This window comes from Schistocerca americana, chromosome X, assembly GCF_021461395.2.
Source record: "Schistocerca americana isolate TAMUIC-IGC-003095 chromosome X, iqSchAmer2.1, whole genome shotgun sequence".
In the NCBI taxonomy this organism is placed as follows: Eukaryota; Metazoa; Arthropoda; class Insecta; order Orthoptera; family Acrididae; genus Schistocerca; species Schistocerca americana.
Window position 1 is genome coordinate 480,101,041 of NC_060130.1, and position 24,328 is coordinate 480,125,368.

General features: G+C 40.8%; 1 protein-coding gene across 5 annotated transcripts in view; it reads left to right on the forward strand.

Annotated features, from left to right (window-relative positions):
• Nucleotides 1–24,328, forward strand: part of LOC124555281 (crossover junction endonuclease MUS81) — a 203,026-nt gene that overhangs the window by 29,164 nt on the left and 149,534 nt on the right. For all 5 annotated transcript variants that reach the window (XR_006968530.1, XM_047129153.1, XM_047129156.1 and 2 more), the window contains exon 2: nt 7,885–8,020. Coding sequence is in view for 4 of the 5 variants with exons in the window: in XM_047129153.1 (XP_046985109.1) it covers nt 7,885–8,020 (136 nt within the window). In the remaining variant the exon portion in view is untranslated. The remainder of the gene's footprint in view (nt 1–7,884; nt 8,021–24,328) is intronic.

Genomic DNA, 24,328 nt, shown 5'->3' on the forward strand with positions numbered 1-24,328 from the left:
GCTTTTTGCGCCTTAGCTCTGGTACTGCGTTTGCCATCTGTAGTGACTTGTGGCAGTCCTCCTGAGTAGTTGTTTCTAGTTACTAGTGACCAGATTGTGGGTGCACAGTATATGGATTAGCAAGGCCCTCTAATTTGAAGGTTGACACTATCCACCATGAGGAGATTAGGCTGTCCGCAGATGCTTATGGGACCAGCCCCATACACAGTCTCTGTGCCGAGACTGGGGAACCGTTACTGACAGTCAGGCAAATGCTCCTTGTGGTGCGTCAGGTATGTAAATCCCTCACTGCTCTGAATTTGCCTGTGTACCATACTATCCATACTGTTGCTGGTCTGTCACTGGAATGCTGTTTCTCCAATTGTCCCTGAATAACAAGGCTGTTTGGGATCCACATGCAGTATATGCTGGAGTCACTTGGTGTGGAGCAAATACAACCCCAAGTCCAGGGTTTTAACCAGCTATCACCCTGGTTTCTACATAGGCCCAGAATGATTTTAAAATTAGTGCAGTACAGGAGAAATTGCGCTCCTGCATATGTTTTTAATACATTGTTTTATGACATTTTAAATTAGCACCACAGTTCTGTAGCTGTATTATGAATGGCTCTAAGGGTGACTCCATTGTTTGCTCTGTTGTTTTCCCCAATTATTTAATCAACATCCGATTGCCCCATACTTTACTTTCTGCGATGTGGAATGATATGCAGTCTTGGGGGCACTGGAGCAGATGAGACATGTTTAGAGTGCTAAATTCCTTGTCTGTTCCAATTCCCTGAGTGTCCTCTGTTGTGTTGGCAGAAGAGCCAACACCGTGTTGCTAGAGGAGGCCGAAATGCACGCGTTTTAGCTCACGCAGGCTGGCGTGAGGAGGGACGAACTATACTGACGTGAGGTCTGGAACATGACAAGGAATGAAAATTCAGAAAGCGGACGTAATTAGTTTCATACTTAACCTTAATCACTTAATGATGAATGTCGCTCTTTGACGGTACATGATTCACAATATTATCTGTTCAGAATTCATTCTAATTACTGAATATGGCGCCTTGCTAGGTCGTAGCAAATGACGTAGCTGAAGGCTATACAAAACTGTCGTCTCGGCAAATGAGAGCTTATGTAGACAGTGAACCATCGCTAGCAAAGTCGGCTGTACAACTGGGGCGAGTGCTAGGGAGTCTCTCTAGACTAGACCTGCCGTGTGGCGGCACTCGGTCTGCAATCACTGATAGTGGTGACACGTGCGTCCGACGTATACTAACGGACCTCGGCCGATTTAAAGGCTACCACCTAGCAAGTGTGGTGTCTGGCAGTGACACCACATTCCGCAAATCAGCAGATGGTTGTGGTATAAGGCCTCCGCCTGCCATGGGGAGGACCCTATGTTGACGTACGCGACGAGGTGGGGAGCCTAACAACAGGCGAGGTTGTGCCACCCGCACCCTGGCATTCGGACCGCGGGGAGCTAGGGAATGCCTGAAAACCTACTCCAGGGTGCACGCCAACGTGCGGTGTATGCGCCCGTAGAGAAACAGGAAGAGCCGAACGGTCAACCTCCATTGGGCCGGGGCACCCGACGGGCGAAGACGACATATGGTCCGGAGCGGGCGAGAGTTCCATGTCGGAGGACAACTGGTCATGGGAAGCGATCGCCAGTGTGTTACCCAGGGAGGCGCCCAACGGCTGCAGTGACGCGTCCACTGCGGACGTCGCTGGCGGGAGAACAGGCGGCGTCGCGTCGCCATGGGGCAAAATGGAAGGCAGCGTCGGCAGCACCTGGGGCTGAGGCGAGCCAGTAGATAGGTCCCCGGGGCTCTGACCGGATGGCTCCATCGCTGAAAGCAGACGGGGAGCGGCAGATCCCGGGCGATGACAGAGGCCCAGCTTATTGAGATGCCGGCGCACCTCACCAGAGGCCCCCAAAACCAGGTACATATCTGTGATAATAGTTGATTTTTCCCAGCACACTCTGTAGCTGCTTCAAAGTCTGTGGCGAAGGCAAGTCTTATATGGTACGGAGGTGCGTGGGACTGGGATGTATGCCTTGGGCATTGAGTACATGGCCCAGGTATGGCAAGTCATGAGCAAAAAACACACATTTGTCCTTCCGTAATCGAAGACCATTTTGTCCCAAGACCTGAAATAATGTTCTGACATTGGCTAAGATCACAATATCGTCCAGATAGTTTGTTGCAGTAGGGACTGATACACAAACAGTTTGTAGATATTGCTGAAACAATGCAGTGGCGGATGCACACCCCAATGGCAGTCGTTTGAATTGATACAAACCAAGATGCGTGTTAACCACCAAAACGCGCTGGGATTCTTCGTCCACCGGTATTTGCAAGTACGCATCGGCTAGGTCCAACTTTGAAAAATATTTGCCCGGGGCACAGTTTGTCAAAAAGATCTTCCGGGCGGGATAAAAGAAAAGTAGCAACCACTAGTTGTGGATTCACTGTTGCCTTGAAGTCCACACACAGTCTCAATTTTCCCGAAGGTGTTGGCAAAATTACTAAGGGCGATGCCCAGAGAGAAGCCTGCACACGTTCAATTACACCTTGTGATTCCAAATCGTGTAATGTTTTTGCAACCTCGTCACGCAATGCGTGGGGAACATTGCGCACTCTGAAAAATTTCGGTTGCGCGTTTACTTTCAGTTCCAAATGTGCTTTATAGTTCTTAGCGCAACCAAGGCCCGGTGCAAAAATGTCTGCAAATTCTTCACATAGATGAGAAACACTGTCTGAAGGCACAGTCTGATTCACTAATAGGACCTGATTTACTATAGACAAGTTAAAGAACTGAAATGAATCGAAACCAAAGAAGTTTGCTGCAGAAGAAGAACGAAGGACGTAAAATGACACAAGTTTTGTTTGTCCTTTGTATGTTGCAAGAAGGCTGCACTGTCCTAACACAGGGATCTCTTGACCTGAATAGCTACTTAACGTAACATTTGCGGCACGCAACGGAGGTGTGCCCACCTGTTTGTAAGTGTCTTGATTGATCAGTGAAACTGCAGCTTCAATATCGAGCTGGAATGGTATCACTTTGCCTTTAATGTCCAAGTCTACAAAAAGTTTATTGTCCTGCTGACGACAAGAGTGACTGTCTCGTGCAATGTGAACTGACACTGGTACAAAATCGCTAGCAACTCGATGGGAGTTCCAGCGATGTCGACACACACTATTTGTGGGACGAACACAGTCACTGTTAGAGAGAGTGGCCCTGGGCGGAGTGGAATGAACTACATGAATTTCCATGGACGAAGTTTTGCGAGCCTGAGTATCCTTGGTTCGATTCCGATTCTGGCACGAAGCAAAGGGCCTGGAATGGTTTTCAGCTTCCGATTTGAGCTTTTTCTGGCAAACACTCTGAACATGTCCTTTTTTATTACAATAAAAGCAAATAGCTTGGCGTGACGGGCAATTCTCACGCGAATGTCTAGTAGCGTACCGCGGGCAGGATTTGAGCGCTGAATTTGCTTGCCGGCGCGGCAGACGTGGCTGAGAGCCTGGCGGCAGCGGCGCGGCCGGGCGCGAGGGCTGTTTACTGCTCTGTGCAGCACGCCCGGCGGGCCGGTTAACCTGACACACGGCTGGTGAAGTTTCAAATGATTCCTGAACAAAGTCAAGTGTGTCCTGCCGATCCAATATGTCCATCACTTGTTGAAGGGAGGGATTGACTAGTTTCAAAATCTGTTCCCGTATATGAACATCAGAAACGTTCTGTGCAATTGCATCACGGACCATAATATCTGAATATGGGAGTCCACATTGACACTCACAAGCACAATCCCTAGTAAGGCGTTGCAAGTTTGCAACCCACTCTCGATTAGTCTGACCTGCCGTACGTTTTGTACGAAAGAAGGTATACCGTTTCACAACTACATTGACTGATTCTTTGAAATAGGCATCTAATGCAGACAAAATTTCTTCGTAGGTCAGAGTTGCTACGTCGTGTCGGGGAAATAATTTGACTGTCACACGGTAGGTTTGCACAATGACGGACGACAAAAGAAATGGCTGCCGCTCGTTACCTTGATTTCTGTAGGCGGCGAGATGGAATCCATATTGGCATGACCACTCCGTCCAGCTTTCCAGTGCAGCATCAAAAGGTCAGAAGGTTGGTGGAACTGCTTGTTGTGGCTGCACTAGCGGTGGAGCGGTTGGCTGCCACATCGTTTTGTATGCACGTTGACCCTCGACGAGCTGTCCAAGAGCATCCAGTAAGGCCTGCGTCTGCTGATTCTGTAAGTGATAAAATTCGGACAGTACATCTGGAGATTGTGGCGAAGCCATTACGCAATTAAATCAGGGCAGTATAGATAAGAACACCATTTTTACACTCGTCTCCAATGTTGTGTTGGCAGAAGAGCCAACACCGTGTTACTAGAGGAGGCCAAAATGCACGCGTTTTAGCTCAACGCAGGCTGGCGTGAGGAGGGAAGAACTATACTGACGCGAGGTCTGGACCATGACAAGGAATGAGAATTCAGAAAGTGGACGTAATTAGTTTCATACTTAACTTTAATCCATTAATGATGAACGTCACTCTTGGCGGTACATGATTCACAATATTGTCTGTTCAGAATTTCATTCTAATTACTGAATATGGCGCCTTGCTAGGTCGTAGCAAATGATGTAGCTGAAGGCTATACTAAACTGTCGTCTCGGCAAATGAGAGCATATGTAGACAGTGAACCATCTCTAGCAAAATCGGCTGTACAACTGGGGCGAGTGCTAGGGAGTCTGTCTAGACTAGACCTGCCGTGTGGCGGCACTCAGTCTGCAATCACTGATAGTGGCGACACGCGGGTCTGGTGTATACTAACGGACCGCAGCCGATTTAAAGGCTACCACCTAGCAAGTGTGGTGTGTGGCGGTGACACCACATCCTCCACTCTCTACAATGCTTGTACCCAGCAGGTACAGTAGTCCAGAATATCCAGGATGCCCTTGTGTGACTGCAATGGCTGAGGAAGGTGGTGTCTTTCTGCTGGGTGCCAGGGCACATTGGTATTGCAGGGAATGAAAGGCAGATGGTATTTTTAAAACTAAAAAAGTGTAAAAGGTGCTATCTATTGACAGTCTGTTTACCTACTATGCACGACAGCTTTTTAAAATTCTTTATGTAAGCATAAACAACAATATAAAGAATTTAAAACATGCCATCTATTGACGATCTAATTGTACTATTATGGACAACAGTGGTTGAAGTTGGTTACTTTCTTTAAGCAAGTGCTGTGTACTGCATGAATAAAGTGGCATTGTATCATGTGAGTTTAACTTGGTTGAATGTATTCCTGGCAGTGGTACATATTGTTTTAGAATACATGGGCAGGTGCATCATGTGGTAGGAAGTTTGCAGCTTCCTGCAGGAGTTGCATCAACCTACACAGGCCTCTTCTTCATAGATATCTGTATGTCATTACAACATTGTATAGAGAATAAAGCCAATTGAACCTGTTGCAGGGAAATAATGGTTACATTACAAGAAATGCTTGATACACTTAATTCTTACCCACAGTTGCTTAAATACATGAAAGATGTTGCTTACAATATACCTCATTTTTAAATATAATTCACTGCTAGCAATGCATTTCATCCTGGAAGATTTAATGTGCCTACATTCATTGAGATGAATGCTGTTTTTATCACTGATGATGGACCACCACCACGATACTTTGATTTTGTCATATTTTGTAAAATAACTGGTGCACTAACTGCAATGTCTTACATGAACCAGTATATTGGTACAATGTGCTATCCATTTCTTTTCCCATGTGGTAATTCTAGATGGACTGTAGGTAAGCCATATGTTGAAGTTTATGGTATTGCGTTGAGAGCAGTCACAATGGCAGCTTATTTTTATTGTGCAGCAGATAGAGATGGTTTCAGTATACTTCATGCTGAAGGTAAATTGATTCAAGAAATATATTGTCGACAGTCAATAAAATTGCTTGTATCCCTCATCAAGCTCACACCTTCTGATATGTAACACTGTTTTCAGAAAAGTTTTGTAAAATAAACAAATTGTAATAAATAAAATTAATCTGACAAAGACAGTATCTGCTGTTTATCTCTTTTGTAACTAATCATATTATAATAATGATATTGATTTTTTACAGTGAGACTAATTTTTCTTAGTACTATTCAAAATATGGTATATTTATTAATAAATAATTGCATTTACTTATTTCTCCATTACTACATTACCTATCAGTGACTGATGCGGATAGTGTGTGAATTATTCGCACGGTTCAACTTGTATGGAATTGTTACAGTAAATGAACACAGATGTGTAAGTATAAGTTAGGTACACTCTCTCTCTCTCTCTCTCTCTCTCTCTCTCTCTCTCTCTCTCTCTCTCTCTCTCTCTCTGTGTGTGTGTGTGTGTGTGTGTGTGTGTGTGTGTGTGTGTGTGTGTGTGTGTGTGTGTGTGAACGTGCACGCAGCAGTCGCCTTGTCTAACTGCAACATGGAGGATCTGGGTGTGATCCCTGGTACTGTCAAGATTTATGTTTGACTGGTGGACTAGAAAAGAATCCGCTTCAGATCTGCGTGGACAGCTGACATGATACTTGAAGCTAAATTAGTGACTTTGGTGTCAAAAGTTGACCTTCACAAGTGGGAAATCAATGTGCTTGCCATGCTTGCAATGGAGGATGACACAATCACTGGTGTGGCCACCTTCCAATTGCTGATTACAGACTTAAATTTTACTACATCTGGAATAAGTACAATATTAGCGAAGGCAGTTTTATCCACACATTACTTGAAACATGTGAGGTAAGTCCATACTTGTGCTTTGACCGAGTCTCAGTACAATGCACAGCGGATTAAGGGTGATGCTTCTGCTGATGCATTTCTTTCACAAAATTAAATGTTTTTTTGTGATTCAAGGCCTAGTGTACAGATATCCATTCCCTTTGATCATCTCTTCCCACCCGTGATGCCTTTCTCACAGTGCCTCTGGAAGACAATCATAATGTGCAAAATAAGTGTTATGGGGATGTTGATTTTGTTTTGTAATAATAACTTAATGAGAAGTTATGCTGTGAATCATGTAGAGAATGAATATAATTTGAATATCAAAGTGCTGAAGAAATATTTTTTTCAGGCTTTGCATGATCAGTTCACATCTAAAGGGCCAAATTTGAATTAATGTAGGCGCATTTAACCAATATGTTAGGAGGGGAACATCAAACGAGTTAGTGAAATCAGCAGAGAAGACAAGGCATTCATTCTCATGAATTTAGCTGGCACTTTTTTTTAGTAGTAGTAGTAGTAGTAGAATGTTAGCTATCAAAATTAGTAAGCTGAATCTGTTCCCCACACGGCGTCAACAATTTTTAGTTTCATGGAAGTGTAGCAGTTGAACCACGATAATCCACGCTTCAGATGAAAGGTGAAAAGAGCTTCATTAGTCGTTTATATTCAGTTGATTTTTTCATACTCAGCTTTCTAAATCCATTTTTAACAACAAAGAATTTGAACATCAAAGAATTATTTGCTTAATTTATATTTCAAAGATACACTCATAATGCGAGTCGAAGGGAAAGGAAATCATAATTAACAGTGAGGATAGAGATACAACTGCACCTGTGTGGACATGCTCTAATATTACTGTTATAAACACCTGCTGTGGAAATGGCCTTAAAGCTAAGGGTTTTAAAGCAGGTAACCTACAGATCTGAAATGTGAGGTGGCCATAGATGCACTACTTTAACAATTTGTTGGATTAGCTATGCATAAGTGTGATGTAGAATATTTTCTCATAGCAGACGTAGTATGTAAGAGATGTATCTTGTCTTTCCCTTCCCTTTGAGTATCACCCATAATCTAAGAATTCATATTTTGTATTTCATTTTTGATGTTTGTAGGCACTCAGGTCACTTAAAAAATATCCACTGCCTTTAAGGAGTGGAAAGGAGTGCCGTATTCTGCAGAATTTTGGTACAAAAATTTGTGATATGCTTGATCGCAAATTAGAAGAAGTTGGGCACATGCGTCCAGAAGGTAAATTTCTTCAATTCTACAAAACAAAATTTTGTTCTTATACTTATATCGTGTACTTAATTTAAGATACACAGTATTGCAGAATAGTTAAATGTTCTGTTTACCACTTATTTAATCCAACCTGCTAAATTTTCTTGTACATCTTTACTCTCACCTACTTTTTTTCAAGTTTGATTTCATTATACTGAGCAAATATTTCCTTTTTTATGGTAAATGACGTTCTCATACTTATTCTTTTTACATGTCTAGTTCCGTAGGACTGAATTGAGGAGCAAATCTCCAAGTTCATGGAACGTGTCAGTACATGAAATTACAACATAAAAGTAATAACAAATAAAATAAAATGTTGATGAACCCAAAAAAGACAAGCAATAAATTTATAAAAATGCAATTAACAATATAACATAAGACTTAGCTTAATTTTTCAAAGAACTCCTCGACATAATACAAGGAGTGACCAATGAGAAAACTCTTCAGCTTTGATTTTAAAGCACATGGATTATTGCTAAGATTTTTGAATTCTTGTGGTAGCTTATTGAACATGGATGCAGTGGTATTCTGCACACCTTTCAGCACAAGTCAAGGAAGTGCAATTCAAATGCAGATTGGATTTATGCCTAGTATTAACCAAGTGAAAGCTGCTAATTCTTGGGAATAAGCTGATATTGTTAACAAGAAACGGCAGTAAAGAATATGTATATGGAGAGTCCACTGTCAGAATACCCAGACTAGTGCACAGGAGTCGACAAGAGTTTAGCGAACTTACACCACTTATTGCGCAAACTTCCCGTTTATGAGCGAAAAATATCCTTTGAGAATATCCTTTGGCTGATACCAGTTTGTAAAAGACATAGCTTCATAGTGAATTTATACCTGCAGTCTCAGATTACTGTACACAGTACCATTCTCTGAATTTCTTAAGAAACATTTAGCTGCCAATGCATATTTGAAAAAAATGGAGTTTATTGAAACTGGTGAATGTGTGTGTCAAATATCTAATGAAAAACTTGTAAAATCGTGTCACCTAAATGTTTCCAGCTTTTTGGATGGGACTTGAAAACTGAGAGCTTCAGAATATTTCTTTCTATGATAGAGGATGTGTGGAGTAACTAATTTGCAGGTGTAGTGGATTAACGTGTGCATGAAAGTGGTGGGAAAGCTTAGGGATTTCATTAACGGGTGAAAGAACTTTTTTGCACGGGCTGTATGTATATTAAATATAGAAAAGTTCCCTATACCTCAGATGTGGAGACACTTGTGAGTCATTGTCATCATGACCATCCAGTGATGCAGCCTTCTGGATGTTTTGCTCTTGCAGCACTTGTCCTCCAATTTTGATAGGAAAGAGCACTTACGTCCATTTGCGTTGTTCAGCCCAGCTTTCTTCAGTTGCGTAATAAATGTGTGCCATGACCTTCCCCAAGACGACACCTTTTCCAGCCTGCCTTCCATAATACCACATAACAAACCCCATGTGGCAGTATTTGTTCCAGTCCAGGGTAGTTTCTATCATGTAATTTTCTTAGAGGTGTTAATTACATGTAATAATCATAATGAGGGAGTCAGATTTTAACAAAAATTTAAAATTTAAGTTCATAAGAATTGTTTCTAAGATTATTAGACTCACTTGTCTCATAAAATTATACAGAGAGTGCTAATAACTAGGCTCCTGAGTACACAAAACACAAAAAGGATCATCATTATGCCCCAACTTAAACTCTTGCATTGCATACTGTAGTGGCATTTGTTGTGAACTATTCCAAATGCTATGGTTTGTCAAGTTCAGTCTAATTTTTCATATTTCAGCACTAGACCACCAGCACAGCAAAAATGTTGACAAAAATGTATTCTGAGCTCTGGGATCACTGCACTGTGTGTGTGTGTGTGTGGGTGTGTGGGGGGGGGGGGGGGGGCATTGTAGAACATTATTTTTGCATTTTCCTGTCAAGCTTTAGCCAATTTTAAGTTGGGGCAAATTTTAATTCTTGTTGTGGTCAGTTTTTGCTCTCTCTGGCCTTTAAAATGTGGTGCTCTACAGTGTGGAAGTATAATGTAATACTTAAATCTTCATGTGATTCTAGCCATATTAATTCACACAGTTTCCATGGAAAAACACACATCCTCCCATCTTCTGACTGTGTCAGTGCATGCATAAGTAGTAGCACCAGAATGATGACTGCCACTAGATTAATTACAGCACAAGAAAATTAATATGATCATTACATCTTGGAAACATTTTAAGAAAACATTAACTTTATTGTTTAACTATCTGAGCACTTGTGAGTAGAGTTCATATTATGGAGGCATATAGGTGCCACTGGGTGCAAATGATTATGACTGAAAATAACATCCAAAATAGAGGTCTGCAAGTTGGGTCATTTGCTCACTCGTATATGCCCAAGTGTACTGTGCACAGGCATGGAATGCATGATTATGAATACTTGGATCAGGCAGGCTGTGGTTTAACTAGGCACCGTGACGGAGCGCAGTGGTTAGCACACTGAACTCGCGTTCAGGAGGAAGACTATTCGAACCCGCATCCGGCCATTCTGATTTTCTGTGATTTCTCTAAATTGTTTCAGGCAAATGCCGGGATAGTTCCTTTGAAAGGTCACGGTCAACTTTCCTTCCCTAATCCGATGGGACTGATGACCTTGCTGTTTGGTCCCCTCTCCCAAATCAAACCAACCAACCAAGGCACTGTGGAGAGGGCAGATGCCACACAGTCTGGCGCGTTCACCACTGCTGTTGTGTCTTTTATAATACTAGTTCTTTGTGTCTGCAGGCTGGTGTTGCTTATGATATAATCCCCCACCATCTGTTGGAACTACATTCAGATCAATTTAGTTATGCTGGAGAAGTACAGGGAGTCTGTAAATGTTTACCCTCCTAATAAATGGTGTAAATGAAACATGCATTATACCACGTATGCCTCTCCTCATAAAGTTTTGGATCTTACATAAAGTGCCACTCCACCTGTTGGGGAGGGTTTCCTTAAGAAAATCACGGACTTCTGGAGTGCAGTGAGGGGGAGCACCATCTTGCTGAAAGATGATAATGTCTTGCATATCCTATAGCTGGGGAATGGCATAATCACCAATGTGGGTAGGTCAATATATCCACTTCAAATGCTTTCAAGGAAGAAATCTGGACCAATCACTCAATCGCACATTAATCCACACCACAAATTAATCTTTGAACTGTACTGAATGTGTTCTTGTGCAGCATGCGGATTTTCTGATGCCCAGATCCAGACATAATGTTGGTTAACTGAGCTACAAACATGAAATGTAGCATCATCAGAAAAACACACACACTTCATGAAATCATTGTCCTCATCCATATAGTTCAGCATGTTCATTGCAAATTGTTCATGTTTCGGGCAATCATCTGGTTGTAATGCCTGAACAATTTGGACAATGGACACATACAATTTAAGATGTTTGTAAACCACTTTATGTACTGTACTCTTTGGCACTTGAAGCTCCTGCGAAGCTTCTCTGATCAATTTCAAGGGCGAGTCTATGAATGCGGTTTGAACTGCCTGCACAATCTTCTCCAAAACAGATGTCCTGCTGCTACATGTCCGTTTCTAAACTGACCCCACTGTGGAATAATTTCTGATTGACTTTATATCAGGCGCTTTCTTTCTTCAGTGCTGCACAGTAATTGGTGACTTGGTTTTTGTTAGCTACACAACACGTTGAGCTTACTCTGTGGAGGGGGGGGGGGGGGGCTGGAAGCCATTTTTATGATATAGCTCATACAGCACTCCTTGTGGCGAAAGTGTTGGGTGAGACACAGCTGTACAGAAACTTCATGGGTTCCATAATAGACCTGTAACAAAAAACAAATTTTACTATCATAAATATAATTAATGTATTCATGGATGGTAGTGTCTAATTTTGACATCTTTGTTTTTTATAAGAGAAAGTTGCTTCTTTATAAAATAGCAAAGATTTGGAAACAGTTTTAAGTTTCACAGGAAAACTAAGTAACGACCAACTTGTGTAATGAACTAATGATGGGTTGGTCTTGGAATGAAAAAACCACATTTCTGTTTTTTATAACACAATCTGCTTTATTGATTCAAATTTATGTATGCAGTTTTACCACCTAAGAAATTAGAAATTGTGGCAGGAACAAAATGTCTCCAGATTAGTCTGATAACATTGTAATTACAATTAATTGTCAGGATATTGAGTCTGCTTAATTCACCGAGATAATGGTCTTTGCCAAAAACGAAATTTCTTTTGCTAGCCCATTTGAGGCTGGTACACTATACAGTCTTTTCAGTGAATTATATAGCTTGGGAAAGAGACTACTGTTACGCTTCCGCCTCTCAAGTGGATCGTTGTCACAACTATCCCACCCGGTTAAATACAAGTCAACCTCATTGGTCGATTGAGTATGACATGGCCCACAGTCTAGCCGCTCCAAAAACAGTGACGACACCTCTTTGATTGATGAACGAGGCTGACATTCTCTTGACAGCCCTAAACAAATATTTTCAGATATCACAAATACAGAGTACAATATTACTGTCTCATTATAATTTTGTCCTAGTTTACCTAGAACCGATATTTTGCCACAGATTTGATGCCGAATTCTAAACGTCTCATCTCTCTCAGAAATGGATATCGTTTGTAATAATTAGATGGACCGCCACAGAAATGTTAATATTCTGTGCAACATCTGAACTGGGTCTACATTAATTTAAACATATATCTGTTCTTTGGGGCCCTATACACAGTGACTTTTCAGTTTATGCACCTATAACAAAACAGACTGAATTGTAGGATACTCAAAGCACGTCTGTTGGATCTTTGTGTGGCTCTAAAAATGTCAAGAGCTCTTTTGCAGTGTTGTTGTTGTTGTTGTAAAATGTAAGTTTATCAGAAATGCCCTTCTCCATAAGCCTATTCATGATTTTATTGTACTGCCTAACTGCAGACTGAGCATTCTGAGCAAGCTATTCCACCTAGCCTACATTTCTTGCTTCGAGCTTGTATGTGTCAAATTCACATCATCAGTTTTCTTCATAAAGTGGGCAGTATCCTTATCAGCATAAATCATGGAATAATTTGTTATGTAATCATTTTTCAAATTATTGTCATCAAAAATGTCTTTCAGGACTGTGAAAAACATGTGTATTCCCTAATGCATGCATAATGCTGAAATGATTTGTGTCGTGCATAAATCAGTGCCTCAGCCATTGACAAATGAAATGTTACTAAGATATTATGGTTTACTCCTAAGTTAAAGTGTTTCCTCAGTGCAGTTCATAATAAATTTACCAGATATTTTTTTCATTTCTAGAAAAGTGACTTGTTTCCAGTAACGTATTTTGCAGTGCATGATGATGATGATGATGATGATGATGATATATGCAGTAATAAATGGGTAACACCTTTTACAATATGTATCGGTCTACTTATCCTCTGTATCTGCACATACATTCACACCTGGGGAATGCTTGCCCATATTTCATTGGCGTACCTTTCAGTGTTTCATGCTATTGTCATAAGATTAGGCAGAATGTTGGAGATGTCCACATGTCCCAGTTACAAACTAATGTTGACAGGCTTCTGATATAAAGTGCAAAATCCTCCACCTGATATTTACGTAAATGGAAAGAGATCTCTGGCTCACAAACTCTATGCACTTTTTAGTAACTGTAGCTTTCACTGAAACTTCAGAACTTACACTTTGTTGCGTTCTGCAGATGTGCTTTCAGATGTATGGTGGTGGATGTGTAAAATAGGAGAGCAGAGCACCAGCCACAGTGCATATAACTGACATGAGTTCCATCCTTATCAGCCCTAATGATAATCTCTCCCAAACACTTCTATAACTGCCATCTTGGATATATTGTTCCAAAGCAAGTTTTGCATTCGCATTTTGCTTTGACTCACATTCACATAAGATGATCCTGCAACAGAGGACTAAGTGGCAATCAAGTAGTTAGAGTAGGCATCAGGACATTTGAGCATGAGATGCTCGAACAAGTTTGAAGGAAGTAGAGTGCAGTTGCTCTATGCATCCAAAGTGGCTGTATTGACACGTAAGTTACAGATGCAGACCTCTTAATTCAAACAGAGATTATAAAGATTATAAGTCCATGGTTCCATTGAGCACTAGCATAAATGCCCAAAGTTTTGCACCAAATATAAAAACTATGAAAAAGATTTCAAAGTGGTGTTACACTACCTGTTCTTACTAGCAGAACCTTGGGCTCTTTTTAAGATAAAAATACTCATCCATTCCTTTGCACTGAGTGGGGTAGGTGATTAAAGACCATAGATCTACTGTTACAGTAAAGATTAGTGTTGTGAAAACAAATTTTGTTAAAAACAAAGTGGAAGGATGGGGCAGGCAGCTTATCGTCTTTTAATTGAATGTTCCATGTTTGGCTCTTAGAACACAGATAATTCCTGAATCATTTTCTGTGGTTTCAGAAGACACCACTGCACCATTAATAACACAAAAAAACAAACTTTAAATATTGGCAGATATCTTGGTATCCAACAATTGTCCTAAGACAAGTGAAACTTGCAGATTCAAAAAATTCAAACATTTTGTCTCTATCACCCACCACTTTTTGATACTCCTTCAGTCATTTATATTTCACTAGAACAATTATTGTTACATGAAGTTCTAATGTACATGGCATCAGTTAAGAAAATGATGAAATATCTGTTTTTTGTAATTCATGTTTTGATTTTACATTAACTGATGTTGACATTTCTGCTGAGGAATTGTAAATGTTTGGCATGCAATCAGATCATGAGGTGAAGTGTTTTCCAAACTTGTTGCAAACGACTGTAATGCAGAATCAGGACAAATGAGTGCAACAGTAAGCCAAACAGTACCAGTCAGTACTTCGTCAGTTAACTGAAGATCAAAACATGCGCCCTGAAACATGGTCTGACCATGAAAAACATCAAGAACCTTAGCAGTATCAACATTCATATTATAGTAAGTTTCCACATTTGAAAGAGTCTTGTAAATCATTGGACACCATTGAAACAAATGTTGGTGAGGCATCTCGGCGAATGAGTGAGCAATGCAGTTGCTACTGAATATATGACAACACGTAAACTGTATGATATAAGTAACTGATAACAGACTCTGGATAATTTCAGCTGGCACGAGATACGTAATCCCGAATGGGCAGTGTGGTGGTTGTAGCATTGCCTGTGTTTAGCATCAGGTGGGGCTACCAGTTGGAATGTGCCTCGCTTCCCTCTGCCAAGATCTCCATCTCCCCTACCTCGATTGTGCTCCCTGTGTCTTCTCATGCGCTCCCCCTTGGATGGTGCCCAGATGGTGGATTAGGACAATTCCCTTCCAAGGTCCTTAAGTCTTGATTACCCTCATGACTTGTTGGTATTAGTTATGTCCAGTTCTTCAAGTGTTCCTGGGTGCTAGTGTCTTTTACACCAATGGCTCTAAAACTATGGATCATATGGGTTATGCTTTTACATCTCCTCTTGATATTGAATGTCAGTTACTGCCAGGAACATGTAGTGTGTTTACACCACAGGTGGCAGCCATGATCAGAGCTCTCCATTTATTAAATTGGCTTCTCTTGCCCATGTTTTAATATGTACTGGCTCAAGCAGTCTCCAGGTTGTTGACCGATGCTATTCTTGCCCCTCTTTGGTCTGTACTATTTGTGACCACCTCACTTACCTTCGCCGTGCTGCCTGGCCTATTGTCTTTCTCTGGGTCACAAGTCATTTGGGTATCCAGGGGAGTGAACTGGTCGACCATTTGGCTAGAGGAACACTTACTCCCCATTCACTTTGGTGATCTCAGGTGCAGACTTGTGGGTGCACATAAGATCTCATCTCACTCAGAAATGGAACGGCATATGTTGGGCTACGGCCCCGTCTAATAAACTCCCCACAATCAAGGAGACTTCTGCAGCATGGAGCTCTTTCTTCTGCTTCTGCTCGGAAGAATCCACAGTCCTATGTCATCTCCTCACTGGTCAAACCAGGTTAACTCATAGTTATCTTTTGTGTAATGTGTCACCCCTTCATTGTGGCTGTGGAGCGTTACAGAAAGTACCTCATATCTTAGTGGAATGCCCCCTCCTTTTGGCCTTCCATGCCAAGTAAGACTTCTGGACTCATTGCCTCTAATACTGGAGGACAATGCATAAATGGTTTGATTCTCAGTTTTTCTCCGTGAAAGTGGTTTTTATTCTCAGTTATAAGATTTTAATACCACTCTGGAGCAGGGACAAGCTGGTTGGGGATAGTGCGTTTCCCGCTGTCTGTGAGATCCCTTATCATCCCTCCTTGGCCAGGCTGCTCTTTCATCTCTCTTTTACTCTGTTTTAATAATTTTTGTATTCAGTTTGCTTCCTGTCTGCTACACCCAATTTTCTATTCTGGATGTTTCACTTTGTTGAATAGTGGGTGCCTTGACTGTAATGGATCCAGAGGTGGGACAGCTGTGGGTGGGACATTTCATGTTGCAAGCTGAGACCCAGGCATGCACACTTGCTGACTCTTTCATCTGCCTTTTATTTTTGGGGGTATGAAAGTTGTCCATTACATTTTTAGTCTTCTCACTTTTCCTGTTAGGAGTATCCCGACTACATCAGAATACATTCTCGGTGGATGTCTCTACTTCCAGATGCACCACTTTTGGATCGAGTGACTGATGACCTAGTTGTTTGGTCCCGTAACCCCCTCCACCAGTCAGTCAACCAGCCACTGAATATTTGAAAATACTTTAGATGTAGCACATGAGGATTGGACCAATAATGTTTGCCATATTAGATGTGGAAAACTGTGTAGGAATTAGACAGGCCACTAGGGAGTTTAGGATCAACCTTATTCCCAGCATCTGTGCTGAGGCTGGCGGCCCACCTTAACATCAGGCGGTGACTCTTCATGGTGCAACAGTTCTGTACAACACTGTCCAGTGCACCTACATACCATTCAGTTGCTCAGCCACTAATGGAATGGCTTTTCATTGATTAGCTACAAGCAACAAGGCCTTATGGAGTTTGTGTGAAGAATTGCCTTGTAGAATTGGGTTTGGCATGTGTCAGTGTTTTACTCATCTTCTCCCATTTCCTTATTTCATTTCAAGTTGCACACAAAATGTACACAGCAAAGCAAGTGTACAAAATATGCAGGACTCCCTCACTCCCCTCCAACAACAGGGAAAACTGTCATTCTGCTGGGTACAAGATCATGTGGTAATGGCAAATGAACACAGGAATCATAGGCAATGAGGCCTGCTGAAAACTCACTGTGACACAAAGCAAGTTGTCACCTTGCTGTCAAGCCAGTCCCATACAGATGTAGGATGAAGGGTGGCTGGAGGTGGGAGACAATAAGCTGCAATCGATAAAATCATCAACCCGGCCAAGGCGTACCTTATACCAGGCACTCCATCAGGATAAGATCACCCTAACTTACCACTGAATGGGACACCATGCTTTAACACAGCTACATTCTGCAGCAGGAAGGTCCTGCAATCTGTAGTGTACAAATCGCGGTGGACCACATTATAAGTGAGGGCATTTTATATTTTGACATAAGGACGGAAGGAAACTTAGATATCTGCACTTCATTTTAGCTACAAACAAGTACTAGATGTGGCAGTTAAATACCAATACTTTTCTCCTGCAAGAGTAGCCATCATTGATTTCATCTTTCTCTCTGTTTTAGTTTGTTTTAGAGCCTTGGCTGTACAGGACACTGTCCTGTAGTAGAGCTGTGAGCATGATGAACTTGAAAATCAAATAGTGCATTAACCTTAAATTCCTCATGAAATTGAAGTCACCAACAGAATGTTTTCATATGTTAAAGGAGGTGTTTGGCGATAATGCTACGTCATGTGCGTGAGTTTTTGAATGGCACAAATTGTCTTGAGAAGTTTGGGAAGTGGTTGAAGAGGATGAACATCCTGGTCAAGCTGTGAGAAAGACCTGAAGCAAGTATTCAGGATATTAATGTAATTGTGCAGAATGACTGAAATCTGAGAATTCAGATGGTCACAGACGTATTGAACATAAACAAATAGACAGTAAGGCAAATTTTGCATGATGAATTAAACATGACAAAGGTTTGGGCAAAACTGGTTCTGAAAAGTCTCTCTCAGGAACAAAAAGACCATCAGAAGATGTGAACGTCTGAGTGAACAACTGGTCTTACACATGTCATCATTTGATGAAACATGGATCTTCCAGTATGACGCAGAAACAAAGCATCAATCGATGCACTGGAAGACTCCCACGTCGCCAAGAATGAAAGAAAACTGAAGGCAATGTTGATCCTTCCCATGTTGTGTTGTCATGACTGAATGGGTGTCTGAGGATGAAATTGCTAGTCAGAAATACTACAAAAAATTCCTAATGAAGCTGACATAAAGAGTAAGGAAGAAAAGACAGGATTTGTGGAACAACATGTAGATTCTGCATCAGGATAGTGCACCAGCTCACAGTGCCGTATCTGTGAAACAGTTTTTAGTGGACATGCGCATTCCAGTGCTGTAACATCTGTATTCACTAGATCTGGCTTTTGTGACTTTTATATCTTCCCAAAGTGAAAAGTGCAATGTAGGGAACACATTTTTAGTCTGTTGAAGAGGTGAAAACAAGAGTTGTTGAATAGGGTGACAATGGATGATCTACAGCTAGTGTTGCCAACACATGATTATTTTTTCTGTCAAACCAACACCCAAAAATCTGTCAGAATGAAATATCTCCATATTTCCTTGCAAAAATAAAGAAAAAATAAAACTTATTTTAAAATATTACACTCATTACGTTTATGCATCAAGCAAACATTTAAAAATCCGCAAAAATCCGTCAGAATCAGATCTCCGTATTTTCTTGCAAATAAAAAGATGAAATCAAAATTTATTTTAAACAATATACTCAACGGACGGACAAAAATATAAAAATGCGACAAACCCGGCCAAAATATATATTATTATATAACTACATCACATTTTAATGGAACAGTAACAAGCAAATTTAAATATGCTTCACTAAATTTCTGGCGTGCAGTCACACACATTCAGCTTCTACTTCTAATATTTTGGCTGTATAACATCCAGTCATCTTCAGAATCAGCCAACAGACAGTTGGCTGGACATACACAGCCAAAATATTAGAAGAAGAAGAAGCCGATATTATGCGCAGCACGCCCAAAATTTAATGGAGTAGTCATTTTGGCACGAAAACGTGAAGATGCACAAATTTAAAGATACGTTGGTTAAAATAATAACAGCTCATCCACATCGACCTCTGCATCTTCTTCAGTTGACATGCTGGATTGTTGGTCTCCTCAGTACGCAGCCATTGTGCTAATTTGCTTCAAAGCATGCTCCGGTAAGACGTAATTGTCAGCACTTGTTCACACGCCTAAGTCTGGCCCACATAGTGAGAACTGCGTTTACCATATTGGTTTTAAGTGTATTTCTGAGAGAGGTTTTTGCATTGTTGAGCATGCCTCAGCATTTGACCAAAGTAACACGAAACGCATCATTGCAAAACCTGAGAGCTTCTGAAATGGACGTTGTGGACTAGCATCTTTATATTATGCGCTCTCTTACCAAAGTTCTACTGTATTGTTGGCATTTTTCCATCGAATAGTAGTTAATTTTGACCACTGAAACTAAAATTTCTGTTATTTCTGTGTCAGGTTATTGAAATTCCTGAGTTAGCAAGATTATGCTTTCTTTCACCACCCTCAAACACTGTTCTGGAGCAATTAGGCACACTTTTTGCAAAACCTTGACGTTATTCAGCAGTCGGCTCTAGAGCTCCTCTGATAAGCAAAGCAAAAAATTTTCTCATCCACTGTGAAAATATTTTTTGCTTTATGCATTCATTTATGCTCTTTTATCGTAAATACCAATTGAACCTCTACTTCTTGGCTGAGATAAGTATTAACGGATTTGTATTTTCTAATGTCTACTGTTAGCAAATCCCCCGTATAACCAGGGACAACAATCTGCCTCATAAGACCTACAATAAGAACAACTAAGTCTCGCAGTAGCTATAAATGGTCTGCTGTACTTGATTGGAATGATTTATTGACCTTTTGACATTCTTCTAGAATTGGTCGAAAAAACAGAAGAAAAGCTTATTGATGGCATCAGAGTACATACTATATAATAGTTCAGCCGTGTAGCACGTAGTCTGGTGTCTGGATATTTCAAAATGTGTCTGTAGTTCAAGCCACTGACTTAAAATGCGATTAACAGCAACTTCAGTTGATAGCCATCTTGTGTCTGATTGATGTATAATTTTAAGGGATTCAGTTCCATCATTTATTGCTTTAAATAACTTCCTATACAGGGCTTGTCGAGAAGAAGTTTTAGAAAACCAAGAATAAGTTTCGCAAATTAAGAACTCAGGATTCCATGATAGCACTTGGGCAGCAGAGGGCACTGCTAAATGAACTGAATGACAAACGCAGGGAATCAATACAAGATTAGGGACCTTACATTTCAGTTTCTGGTAAACCCCATTGTTAATACCTACCATTACTGAGGCATTATCCATACCAATTCCTCTCTTTTCTTTAATGTGTAGACCATAATCTGAAAGTAATGACTTTACTGCGGTAACAATACATTCAGCACTCCCCTGTTCTAGTTCAACAATTCCTAAAAAGGTGGAAATATCACTGCTTTGTTGTTTTGAAAAATATGCAATGTACACAGCCAACAATTTGGTGACAGAAATGTCTGTAGATTCATATATAAGAAAACTGAAATGTCCACTACCAACAACGTTCTGTAGTCCTGATTTAAAGTGCTGAAAGAAAATGTTCCTGATCAAAGCACTGCTCTTTGTACAATGTAGCCGTAAAAGAGATCCGTGGTCAGCACTTTGAAAAAATTTCTTGGTTAGACCTGAAAGATAATCAGTGAATCTAATTGTGCAGTGATTAACTACAAACAGTGTAAGAGTAGCTTCGGCAGCTGCACATTCATATTATATTTGATAGACAGAAATGGCAATGTTGACTGTCATGGAGATGAAAAAGGTTCAGCTGCTTTTTCCATGCAGAAGTAAATCTGACAAACGTGCATTCAGGTTGCGTTGGAAGTATTTAGACAGTGCAGTACTATGTTCCCTGGGCACCTATAACAACTAAACCTTTTATTGTTTATCACTTAACCATACTTTTCTAAAGTGTCATACATAAAGCTTGACATTCTTTTAAGAAATGTTCAGTCAGTCGTAAAAACAAACAAAAGGAGCACTAGATGCTATTTTTGAAACACACAATAACTCACAACAACACTGTATTCTATAACTTTGGAACACAGCTTCCCAGTTACGATCAGTAGCAGCCAGCAGCAGCCAGGAGAATTTGTGCTCTAGTGATTTGCGTATGTTTGTTGCCAACAGTGCAGCGTACCATTAGCCAAAGTTGACAGTGTTGTCATCTTCTTTGTTGCTGAGCTGAGCTGTCTGTCGCTTTCTGTCTTTTGTTGCGCTATATTCATTGTGATTTTTATAAAAATGAGTGATGATGCGCTTTCTGGCTCATCATGGGGGCTATCTTCTACTCCATTTCGGAAAAGAAAGCCGGTTACCAGGGGCTCATGGAAGCTCAAAACGCAGGTTTCTGTTGCCTGCACTGGGTGGTTACAATGCATGGTGGTGGAGTTTGTTCTCCCCTTCTCCCTTCGCAACCCATCACTCCACACAGCATAGCTTGTCGGCTCTCCCCTCTGCTCGCAAACCCTGCTTGACAGAGTCCAAGCTACAATTCGCGAGAAGTACTGTACACTAATGTATTGTGCTCACTATCCAGAATTCGCGGAAAGCATATTTGTGTTAGTGTCCTGCTGGTGCTAGAGGCACATATCGTATATTTAAAGCCGGTTCAAATCCTGGTGGTGGGTGATACTTTTGCTGCCAGTATTTGGCCGGCCAGGGGAGTAGAGATGGTCGTTTTAAACTTCCTGATCACCAGTTTCTGCGCCAATGTCCTGCATTAAATTCCAGACATGTGACACTGTTGATGGTGATTTGTCCGTCAGATGGTGATGTTAAGCTCAGTGGCCCCCTTGATGCTTTTCGAGAGTATTATGCTATATGCCAGCACCGAGTTTCAACCTTTCCCTCCTCATCCATAAAAACACAAACATGACATCACACAGTACCAGCACTCGTCGCAGTCATCCCCTATGTACAAAAACTAGCTTGACACTTTGTAACAGGTCGGAGGAGGGCAACGGCAAACCACCTCCACTCGGACCCTTCCCCAGATGGTGTTTCAGGATTCCTGATTCTGCTCCCTACGCATAGGTTGTGAGTATGGGCTCTTACTTACTATTGTATCTTCGCTTACAACAGAAATTAGAGCCATTTCCCACCACATTATGTTTGATTTGTTGAGTTTGCCAGTCATCAGAGATGTTTGATATTGTTAGCTAAAAAATAGTGATGTCCATTGCTCAGTAGGAAGGAAGTCTAAGAAGTTAATTTCAGTTAAGTTTTCTGTTATATCCCACATGTTTTTAGTTTGAATGAACAAATCAGAATTACAACCCATTTTTGTAACACACTGAGTGAAACTTAGAGTTTTGGTGCAATACATCCATGGTGTTGTCTTACAGGTGCACAAAGATTTGCATTCATAATAGTTTTATCAAAGAAAATTTTTTTTTCCAAACTTATATGAAACCAGGAAAATTTATTTAAAAAGGGCCCAGCTTTAGTAATATCCATCAAAAAATCCATCAACCATCAAAACTAAATTTTACACATCACATGACATAAAATTCCGACAACTTCCGTCAAGTTGGCAACACTCCCTACCGGATTGCTTTGGACAATGGAATACACATGCGCATTGGCGTATAGATAGCAAATGGGATTATGTTGAAGGTGATAAAAGTTAGTTGTAACTTTGTTTGCAATAAATCATATTTTCGACAACTGTCTCGTTATTCAGTTTCCACACTTCTTATAGTAAAACTTTTAAAATTTTGTTTGATGTTTAAAATTCAATCTGCACTTTTTTAACTTATAGGTTTTAATGTGTTGCAGAATGCCTTGATGGACTGGGAGGGCTTAGTTGGCTAAGATTTTGGTGTATTCTCTGACAAGCACCATTTTTAGATTAGATAATGTGCTGGTATATGCCTCAGGACAGATAGAAACTTTGTTAGGATTGGTGTTGTAGTGTCACTATGCAGTGATCCATCATGTTGCATGCACACTAATTTTGCAGGATGTTGTCCCTAATTTGGAATTTGTCAGTAACTTTTATTGAATTAAATGTTAAAAATCTCTGTTTACATGTTTGTTGTTAAGATGGAAGCAGACTCTTCTGTTTTGGAGGCACCAGGACAAAGCTTCCAATTCCATAAGCAGTCTTCCATAATGGCTAGGTCAACAGTTAACTTATACTGTGGCATCTAGACAGGTGTGACAGATTACTATAGCCCAGTCCTAGATGCATCAACCACTGGGTAGGATATGGGGGAAGGGAGGAGCACTTTCAACTCTCTCATGTTTGATTAATGCACATGGAGCCCAGAGCCTGATCAGTACTAATTCCCTTTTTCTGCTGTAAGCTAACCCTGTCATGTTCCTCCCCTCAGGGGCCCAGCCAGTACTGTAATGACACAGTGCTGGACTGGCAATCCAGTTCTCTCAAACTATGATGTGGCCTGCACTTCCAGTCCTCCATTACTGTAACTTGTGAGTAGCAACCATTTGGCATGACAGCTCTAATATCCTGCCACTCCCATGATACGGAGACAGCCTGTGATAGTGGCGACCCCTATTTCTGGTTTTGTCAACTGTAATCATAGGGGTCAGAGCAAATATGTTATGCAGAAAGGTAGGCCATTCCAGTGTGTATGCTCTCATTGGTTAGCAATGAGCTGTCACTTGGCAACTAGCACAGGTGCAATCACTAGTAGGAATCACGAATACTAAAACAGTTTTTCACGACTCTTCTTTTCATTTGATTTGAGCATCTCATTGACATGGTTCAAGATGATTCAGTAGAATTAGTAATTGAAATATCGAGAGGGAAATGTTAAACCATGAAAGCACTTACGACAACACTTGTCAATATCCAAACCTAGCTTTAGATGATAGTCAGTCATAATGTTTAAGCATGTAACTACAGTGAATATTTTGCAGTTCTGAATGCTATTTTAGTTGAAGCATATTTAGAGAATATAATGAGACAGATATTTTTACATTGGTATGACAGTTTGCCATTGTAATTCCTAATGAACTGTTGTTGATTTTGTACATGAATGCGATGTATCCTGCCAGGTATTATAAGACATCAT